This window comes from Pleuronectes platessa, chromosome 7, assembly GCF_947347685.1.
Source record: "Pleuronectes platessa chromosome 7, fPlePla1.1, whole genome shotgun sequence".
Lineage (NCBI taxonomy): Eukaryota > Metazoa > Chordata > Actinopteri > Pleuronectiformes > Pleuronectidae > Pleuronectes > Pleuronectes platessa.
In genome coordinates this window covers 29294842-29305278 of record NC_070632.1, presented here as the reverse complement: position 1 = coordinate 29305278, position 10437 = coordinate 29294842, and the positions used below count along the sequence as shown (strand labels likewise).

Sequence of the window (10437 nt, the reverse complement as noted above, 5' to 3'; positions counted from 1 at the left end):
TGCCAGCCTTGAGCCAGGTGGTAACACTGACTAGATGGTTTGTTTGAAAAATTGCTGATTGTGTTTCTACTCCTCGAATTTTACATTCAAACATGAAACCCAATTTAGCTGCAGGTTTTCTGTGATCTTGAATCTATGTTTAATGTAAAACTTCTTCTGTAAATGGACCAAATATTTTTCACTGGTTTTCATTCCAGACAGAACATACATCAAAATAATCAGTGTCAGAGAAAAGAAGAAAACTGGTTTAATTTAATTTGTTCATCCTTAACCCTTTACACGCTTTTTCTCTGATACATGCCTCTTACAAAACAAACGACATATAGATTTACAAAAAAAGCATAGCACTGAGATAATCTTCAATAACTACAGTAATGGAACTGTACAATTATGTTGACATCTTTTGGCAGCAGGGTTGCCTGCACTGGTGGACTTAATGCGGACACCTTGGTCAAACTCTGAGGCAACATGTAGAGCTGTCAGATTTGCATCAGATGAACTTTAAAGATGGCTGTGTGCTCCAGTGTTTTCTTGAAAAGTGTGCCTTTGTCAGGGATGGAAGAGCATAAAGGTATTACAATATAGTTCCATAACATCTGGAAATAACATGTCAATAACCATAAAGATGCAAGGATCAAGAATCAGATCCATAATCAATGGTATAGTAATATTATTATATAATTATTATCGATAGTGTCAACTACATTTATGTATTCATCATATTGAAAAAAAGAGCCGAATATTTATATTTATACACTGGCAGTTCTGTATACTCCTATTGTTCTGGATTGCTGCCTAATTTTTTACCCTAATTACAATGATTATTTTACAACCATTAGCCCAGCCTACTGATGATAATTTTTTTTATTTTATTTTGTCTAGAATAAAATGCTTGCTGTAATGAAAGAGGAATGGTTAAAGTGTAAAACGAGATAGGGAGGGAGCAGAGGATGGATATGAGGTCAGCCTCCCAGTCCCAGACAGGGTCTCAGGGTTTCCCTTACTTCATGTAAGAAACAGAAGGAATGGAAATCCTCTTCCGGTCGAGGGTCTCCAACCTCACACTGAAAGGGTGTACACAGTGTCGTCCACGCCTTGTTACAGGGAACATTTATTACCCCATGTACCTGGGACATCTCATTTTGTGTTATTGTTTTTTTTCTTCTCCCCTGTCAAGCCCTACATAAGCAGCAGCTGTCCCAGCACCATCCTGAACTGCTGTGTATACCCAGCCAGCTCTCTCACCCTCTCAGTCATGTCTCTGGCTGCTCCAGGGGAAGGATACTCAAGTGCCGCTGTCTTCGTACTGATCACAATGTCTTTGAGTTTCTCGCAGAGGACGTTGCTACTCTCGGCCACTCTTGACCTAACCTCAGGAGAATTGGCCTGGCGTGACAGTGTGTCACCGATGAACACCAACTTGTGTGCACTAAGGATGACAAACTTGCTGTGTGCCACAAAAATCTTTGGCGGCTGGTTTGAGTTGACAGCGGTGAAGAAGGCGTCAATGGCATTGGTCACCGTTGTTACATTCTGCTCACACTGCTCCTGGTAGAACAGGAGGAGTTGGTGGTCGCCGTGGCAGAGCTTGGAGGAAGAGAGGCCTCCAGGGCCATTCTGGGCTAGCTGGTCGGCCAGAGGGTGGTGGGGGGGCGGGACCCAACCCGTCATGTCATTGTTGATAGGTCGGCTGACTTCCTGCTCTAACAGTTCAAACTGTTTAATCTGGAGAAAGAGGAGGGGACAGTGAATAATAAAGAGTAATATTATTAGATCAATTAGGATTAGCCAGTTGTTCAATTGTTTGACAAAAATCTACAATTTTGATTATATGCAATGTCTAAATATTGAAGATAATTCTTGATTTTCTGATTCTGCTTCTCAAATGCCAAGACTAGATGCCTATCTCTGCTCTGTATGTTTCTGAACTGAATCCATGAGTCTGGGAACTTTTGATGTGCATCCGCAACTAAATTGGACATTTTATAGTGTTATTTGATTAATCAAAAACAATGAGCCTCATTCACGAACCGCTATTAAGAAGAAAATTATTCTTAAAACCTACTTACGCAGTTTCACCGAGATTTTGACACTCACCAATGTTTTCTTATCTGGAACAGAATCTCTACATAATCAAGAATAAAAACTTGACTTGCACATGCTTGTGCAAAAATACTCTTCAACTATAAAGGTGCATGGTGGGATTTAAATTACCATATAATTAAATTTTTTATAATGTATAGCTTTTATGTGGCTTAATGTTTAGAATACATATTCAAGACTAAAACACATCATGCATTTTATTAATGTCTTTTTTGTCTAAAGATTTTAATCACATGGACATGTTGAGCACTAAATTACAAAAAAAGTCTCCCTTTAGCTGTGACACACTGGCGTTTACATGTTAAATGTGTCGCATGTTTAGAGCCTAAGAGAAAACTAACCAACCAAGACATGAGCCCATAAGGAATTCTGTTTTTTGTCCGAACCTGACCCAATCTTGATGCTCTGAGTTGGTTTTTCCCTGTCCCTTATACAGATAAATGCTTGTATTCCCAAATTACAGACATGAGAAGTGTATAAAAAATAAGCCCAGCCAGTTACTGACCTGAACCCAAACCGAATATCATTGACATTTTTTGTCAGAAACCCTGCCCTGTACCAGGTTCGGGTGGGTGCTCAACTGAGTGTTACCTTGCAGCACTGTGTTTCAAGTGATACGCTGTTCCAGCTCAGATAACTCTGTCAGTTTCTGTCATTTCTGTTTGCGTACATGGCCCTGTGGTCTCATGCCCTTTTAAGATAATATAATTTTGTTTTTTACAGTTCGAGAGTCAAGAGTCTCTCTTTGATATTTTTTCTGCAGTAGAGTGACTAGTTCTGGTCACTCTCAAACATCTCTTTGGAAACCTACAGCGGTTAACCATACTCTGTTTCCACACCTGCTGCCCGCAATGTAGCTTTTGTGGACAACTATAATCTCTTTTGGAAACATTTAGCATTCTACTGTCTTTAACCCTCCTTCACCCTGACTACCCGCTGCATGTCGAAACCCACCAACCTCTCTCCACTTGCACACAGATCTTACTCTCCCTTGTGGTTAAGACAGTTTCCACAATAACAGTATCCAGAGTGCCCAGACAAAAAGTCACTTTTGAAATGTCCACAAAACCACCTACTTATAATATACCTGTCTTCTGAAATAGCGTGTCTAAATATCTTTAACTAATAAATTGCATTAAATTGAACTCCAACTAGTAACTCAGAGACCTTATATTGAGCAGTTAAAATGTCACAATCAGTAAATTATCAAATTCTCCAGAAACAAACACATTTACATTATCATGATATCAGAAACCTTGCTTAATGATGAGGACTTTGGCTTGTTGACAGAAACCTCACTATGCAGTTTCTCATCTTCTTTATATGATCTGGTAGAGGGCCTCCCTCAGTTGTTTGTGTTCTTTACTTGGGTGACTTTTTATCCTTTGTAACTTTGGATTGACATTATTAGAGGGTATCTTAAAACACTGTGCATTTTGATCTACAGATTTAAATCTGTCAGGCTTTCTTGATCAGCTCTCTGAACCCCTTTCTATTGTAATGCCTGACTATTGATTATTGATTGCTTGTCATTTAAACAGTTTTAGTTGCTCATGATTATGTTTATTATTTTTTATAAACCCCTATTCGGTGAACTGTTATAGTTATTGTTGAGTCTTTGGAAGTTTCTTTCATATTCACACAGGATCTCTGGAGCTAAGTCAGAATGATTATCAGGTTCTTGGTCTCCTCTGTTTCTGAGGTGCATCGCTCTTTATTGCTCAGTTTGGCAGCCAACTATAGGAAGAATCCTGATTGTTACAGACTTCCTCCTTTGTTTCTTACCTTCCCCCGATCTGTGCTTTGACACAGTACTGTCTCTGAGCCCAGCAGGCAGCTCATTACATGTCAAGACGTTAGTCAAGACGTTAGACCTTAGTGTTTGTTTTGATTTGCAGCTTTGAGACAGATGTCTTTCTACATCATATGCATTAAGTATGCGAACTTACCACAGATAAACTCCATCTATAGTGTATAAACACCCTAAAGATGATCAAGAGAAATAGGAGACAACTGACCGAAACCTTATAAAATATCTGAATACCACTGTCGATGTGATATTAACATTTTTAACATTTAAGAAATGTAAATTCTTAAATGCTGTTTCCCCCTGTACATATGGTTCTAGCTTCATTATTTCCCTTAAATGTTAAACAACCAATTCACTTTCAAATAAATAGTACAAACTATGCATGTCACGACCGGTAGTTTTTTTTGTCTTTTTCAGGTATAGTTTTGGCCTCATAACAATTTTATAACAATTTCATAACATTATATTCACCTGTTATTTTATCGTGGACTTTGTTTGTTTCTGAGTGGCCAAGTAACAATTAAAGCAGCTTCTATGTTTACTCGCTCACACACATACCTGTGGCTGTTCCAGTTGTGTCTTGTTCTGGCGAATGATGTTGCCTTTCTCCAGCAGCTGTCTTTGGTTTTTCTCAAACTCTTCCTTTCCCTAACACATCAACACACACAAACACAGCAGTTACACCACTTGTGCTGCTTAATTTGAAACAAATCTTCGTTGATCAATAGGTGTGTCATGACTATATTGCCTCTGTCTCCCTCAAATGGTGTTAAGTGGAACTGCAACATCAGTCACTGGTACTATCTCCACACGAAGCACATGCATAGACATAGACTTGAAAAAACGTTGATACTCTTCACAGGCACATGTACTGATTCATCATGATAGGTGTGTTAGGGAGAGTGAGTTTGTCCCTCACACTTTGTAAAAAGCATGACTATATGAGTATATCTTTGTTATTCAGGCAGACGAAGATGTTACAACATGTTAAATTTGTCAACAAAACTAAAACTTAAGTTACTTTCATAATGAAAAGCGGGTGCTTGGGCCACACTGCCTGTGCTATTACAGTGCATCAGGCGCGTGAGCCACACTGCTCTTCTATAGAATTATACAGCAACAATTATCATTCATCATACTTTTAATGTCCATCTGTCAAATATGTCACAAACTTATATAGTTTGCAATACTTTCTGCACCTGTTTCAAAGCACTCTTGCCTTGCTGTTTTCCCAATACGTTTAACTAAGCTTTTAAATCGAAACTACAATTACAGCACTGCGGCTCTATGCCTATGTTAACCAGTTCAGGTTCCGCATATATAGTAAAACTAATAGGACCACCAAATTCTAATCAAGTCATCCATGAGTCCAAGCGAATTTAGCTGTATAAGAATTTCTTTACCTTTGACCTTTGACCAAAAATGAAATCAGTTAATCCTTGAGTCAGAGTGAATGTTTGTACCAAACTTGAAAACATTCCCTAAAGGCATTCCTGAAATATCACGTTCATGACTCATTCACTGTGTCAGTCATTTTCCTCATATGTTGCTGTGTGTGTGAATGTGTGTACCTGTAGATGCACATAGTCGTAATCCTCCATCCAGCCTTCTTCTGTGGTCTCATATGGTCTGTTCACACCTTCCTCTTCCTCTCCATTTGTAAACTTTGGTGGTGAGGGGAGGGGTCTTGACTGTATGTTCATCTTCTCTCCTCCCTGATAGCTCCCATTACCTGATCCTGTCGTTTGACTACCGATCTCCCCTGGGACTGGAGGAAGTGGCAGCTGCTGCTGCTGCCGGTTGGTCCGTTTGAAGAGAAGAGAAGCATTACCGTGGAGAAAGGAGGCAAGCTGCTTGGCATCATCTGGGATACCCCGTGCTGTCATGATTATTCGATCTAAATCATCTCCTCCCGGTGGCGGTGCTATGAGTGCCATGTGTGACCAGGAAATAGCGTCTAAGCTCTGACTGTGTTGAACCAAACTCTGGAAGACCTCCTCCATCTTCCCCACCTGACGGCCCAGTTTAGACTGCAGAGAGCGGTCTGTGGCCTGGGAGGCATTTGCCACAGCCCCCCTGGCAAATTCAAGGAAGTCTCGGACAGTGGCACGCACCCGGTCTGCGGCCTGATGAATGGCTGAAAGGTTCCCTTCCAGGAGAGCAGGGCTTCTCCAGTTACCTGTGATGAATGACATCATCAGGGAAACACTGGACTCAACGGCTTGCTGCAGGCGAGAGAGACGCTCCATGGCCTGCTCCAGGTCCAAGATGAGGGGTTTCCCTGAAATGCAGCCAGGAGCAGGAGGTGAGGAGGAAGATGAGGTGTCATGGAAAGAGACGATGTCTATGGATGAAGCAGAGTGATTGCTCCGTGTACTTCCAGTACTCGAGGCAGACAGCCGCTTGAAGGACATGTTAAGCTCCTCACTGGTAGACTGGGCTTCACGCACAACCTGGAAAACAGATAACCAGGCAGGATGCACAGAAGATTAGCGAGCAGTTTCTCCCAATTTCCTGCCTTTGCGCTAAGGTAGCAGTGTATATTTAATCAACAAAAGCCAGGATGTAAAATAAGAGACTGTTGTAAACTCAAAAACAGGTGAACAGTAACTTTTTTGCTAACATCTCTCCTGAAATGTGGGCCTGTCCCTTTATCTCTCCCTACCTGTGGTGGGACATCGTAGACATAGTGATCTCCCCTCTCTCCTCCTCTTTCCTCTCTTTCCCTGGGGAAGTCGTAGACATCCTGGATGGGGTGACTTCTAGTCCGCAGGCTGGCTGGGATGTTATAGATCTCCTGTGGGGCCTGGCTCACCCCGCTCCTTTCCCTGTGATAATGCTTTTCAGTCAGAATGGGGGGAGGGACATCATACACGTCCTCTGGAATGGGTGGCTCATGGTCATTCAGGTTTTTGTGCAGGTACTGGCTAGGAGGGGCGGGGACTTGGGGTTTGAGTTTGGCAAAGTGGGGAGGAATATCGTAGGTTTCCTCTCTGAATGGCTGGGCATCAGGGACATCTTTACTGACAGATGGGGGGAAGTCATAGACCTAAAGAAAAAATGGGACAGAAACATTCTGAATTACATTAAGTTTTTGATTTACTTTACAGCAAAGTCACTCACTTGTTTTTTAGGATGAATGGTTTTAGTTGCTAGAACTTCGCAGACAGATCAACCAGGATCTCATCATGTTTGGAATAAATTCAGGCTATTGATCACTGACAACTGTGTATTTGCTTGTATTTAAATCTGATCAGTTGTAATCACAATATTTGAATAATTCTGTTACACAGTTTGTAATCATATAATGAAATATGGTACGCATGAGTTGATTTGAAAACATTATTTTCACTATCTATATTTATACATATATATAAAATTGTATTACATCAGAAGCCAATAATGCTGCTGATAATATGCTTCTAGTAATATGCTGCCAAATGAGGCCGTAGATCACCCTAGTTTGCTGAGTCATCAACACAACTGTATTTTATAAAGGGAACATTTTGGCATCTTATAAAACTGAACACCTGTGATTTGTTATTATGGGCTAGAAATAAAATTTGATTTGATTTGATTTTCTAGTAACAGCATCATCATAATTACTTCAAAAAAGGCACCAGAAAAATGCATAAATTAATACTACAACTACTACTTAACCTACAACTGCTAATACCATTACTACTAATAATAAGAATAATGATTTATATGTTGCCTCTCAAGGACCACACGGCTGCTTTAAAGAGCTAACAGAGAATATATTTGAACATTGTGCTTTATTGTCTCACTTGCTTATATTGATGTGGAATGAATTTTGATTGTGATATCTGAAAGGTTTTTACTGATGCAACTGACCTGAATAAAATGTAAATGTACATACAAACTAATGCCTGCAAACATATATTTTGTGTTGAGAGTTGATACGCAAATGTTGGCATGCTAATCAAGGTGGTGACAATAAACCTACTAATCTCACCACGGAACTGCTGTAAACTGATCCAACCTGATTTTTGTGAAGGTATTCTTAGATAATTTGTTCATGTTTGAAGAGCAGCACCTTGCATTTGCTGTATGAGACTAGTCTGACTACACTGAGTTGTAAGGTTGCGTTTTAAACAATGATCTTTCATGATATGTTTTTTTTCTAGTATAACTTGTATCTTATATGCATCTTCAAGAATAAAAATCTGTATTTTGATACTGTTCTATTTTATAGCGATAAATGCAGGACTTTTTCATTCTATCTCTGATTCTGACATGTTGCAGTTTTCCAGTATATACTCTACAGGATACCACATCAGAAAGGTAACAATATTGCCATACTCCATAAGTGTGACATACATACATTCAGAAAAACTTTTCAGTGCAAAGACTCACTGTCTGTTGTGTGTTCTTTTCTGTACTTGCTAGGGTGTCATATATTTCTTGACCACCAGAGGTCCCCTTAACCACCATGGGAGGAGTGTCATACACCTAACAAAAAGGACAAGACAGACATTAATAACATGCTGTTATGCACAAATCATAGCAACAGGCAGCAATTCCATAAAGCCCTGGATTTAAGTGTTCAGCATTACACCTGACCACAGTTTAGATAACAGACAAGATGAGAGAGATAAATTACTCAGTGTAGCTGCCTGTGCCAGATGTGGTCATTATTTCAAACATCATCAGACATCATCACCCAGCTGATGACCTCCGATTTGGCCATTTGGAACTGAAGTGATAGAGGATTAGGGTTACACAAGCGTAATGAGAAATTAAAAACTCTAGGGTTTTTGTACAGGTACTAATGGAATGAGTGTATGGTGTGGAACAATCCTACCAATATTAACCCTTACATTCCCTCGCCGTATGGTCTGGGTAAATTTTGACCCAGGCCAAGAATTCCCTTATAATTAGTCTCTATACCAATTTTTTACTACAAAATCCATTAAGAATGTATAAATAGCCTATCTGAATGGAATATTAATCCTTAATTAAGGTTTCAGAGAGCAGGAAGAGTTGGTTTTTTAGGTCTCAAGGCATCTACTATTACGCATTATCATGTGCTGATTTCCAGTGTGAGGAGTAACTGATAGATTTGTTTTTCGAAATAAATGTCTTCCTTTCTGCCGGCTCCTCTCTCTCAGTGCCATCTTCATCAGAGGGGCTGCAATCAGAGTTTTCCTCCATGTTGACTTCCTGCTCCGACACATCCTCCTCCAAATCACTATCAGCTTCCTCAACTTTGAAGATTAGATCAAGGGCCTCTTACACAGTTTGTCTATAGCACCACAATGTCAGTCACTGAAATGGCAGCTCACTTATCTTTATAATTGTATGACCCCACAACCCCTCTTTTGGTCTATGTATTGATCTCAGTTAGCTCAGAATATGTGGATTCTAATTTGTTTATTTTTAGATTATTTTGTTAGATTGCTTATGCTTGCAGATCTCGTGTCTGTGTCAAGGCACCTCTGTATAACATAGGGTTGCCAACTCTCTGAAAAATAAATAAGGGACACCTCATTGGTAGGGCTGGCCGACCCGATTGCCTTCACCCTTCCTGGCGTGGTGAATTTTTTTAGCCCCTTTTTTTTGTCAGTGAAACGATTTTTGCATCCTTTTCTGCTTTTCTCAGAGGAGTACGAGTCGTATTGCTGCTCGAAGCTGTACCGTCCCGTAAAGCAGTGTCGGTGTCTGTGTCACTGTCACCCATGCTGTTTTGTTGTACTATGTACTTACTTATCTTCCACTATCTTCTCCGCGAGCAACAGTACCTCCTCGACCAATGGGATGAGCGTATTCTGTATTAGGTACTCGTGTGTGAATATGCTGTCAGCTCACTGATCCCAGAGCAGGACATTGCCTGGGAACAAGTTTACCGTAAATGTTCATATAAAGCGCCCTGTTATTAATTTTCAATTGGCCTTTTACTGACCATTTTATAAATCTCCCAGTAATACGGGACAAAGTGCATCCCTTTTCATCTCAATACGGGACGGGTACTTTTGTTTCTAAATACGGGACGATTCCGTTTTTCAAGGGATGGTTGGCAACCGTAGTATAACATCTGTTCCTCATGCGCAACATATATAATCACTCCTATGCTGTTCCATTCTTTCACAGTTTCGAGATTCCCCCATGAACCTTCAAAGACCAGCAGGTGCATGTCTCTCTGGAAACCTGGGCAAATATGGTGGCAACACAAACAGTTTTCGTGACAGTGTCAAGGTCCCCCTTCAACTCTGTTACCACTCTTCCACTCTTGTTGAAGGATGACCGCTCTGGCCCTTGACATGACCCATGAAAGAGCCCATTGTTTTTTGGAGCAGATACAGATAAAAAAGTAGATAGAGGAATTTTGTACATGACAGGATAGAGCGTTAACCTTGGCAGAAGAATACACTCTGAGTGGCCCTCCAGTTACTAATGTTGCAATGCCACAAACCATGTAAATCTATGCAATGTATGTTAATATAAGTTGGCTATGGTGGGGAGTGATGTTTTTAATGTTTTACACTCCTAATATTGGGTTTAAA

The 10437-nt window shown here is 40.3% G+C and overlaps 1 protein-coding gene across 3 annotated transcripts in view; it reads right to left on the bottom strand.

The window, feature by feature from the left end:
* Nucleotides 1–224: 224 nt before the first annotated feature.
* Nucleotides 225–10437, bottom strand: part of bcar1 (BCAR1 scaffold protein, Cas family member) — a 61522-nt gene continuing 51309 nt past the window's right edge. For all 3 annotated transcript variants that reach the window (XM_053426714.1, XM_053426715.1, XM_053426716.1), the window contains 5 exons: nt 8291–8386; nt 6579–6962; nt 5485–6366; nt 4472–4561; nt 225–1725 (listed from right to left, as the gene is read on the bottom strand). In XM_053426714.1, coding sequence (XP_053282689.1) covers nt 1180–1725; nt 4472–4561; nt 5485–6366; nt 6579–6962; nt 8291–8386 — 1998 coding nt within the window. In that variant the 3' untranslated portion in view covers nt 225–1179. The remainder of the gene's footprint in view (nt 1726–4471; nt 4562–5484; nt 6367–6578; nt 6963–8290; nt 8387–10437) is intronic.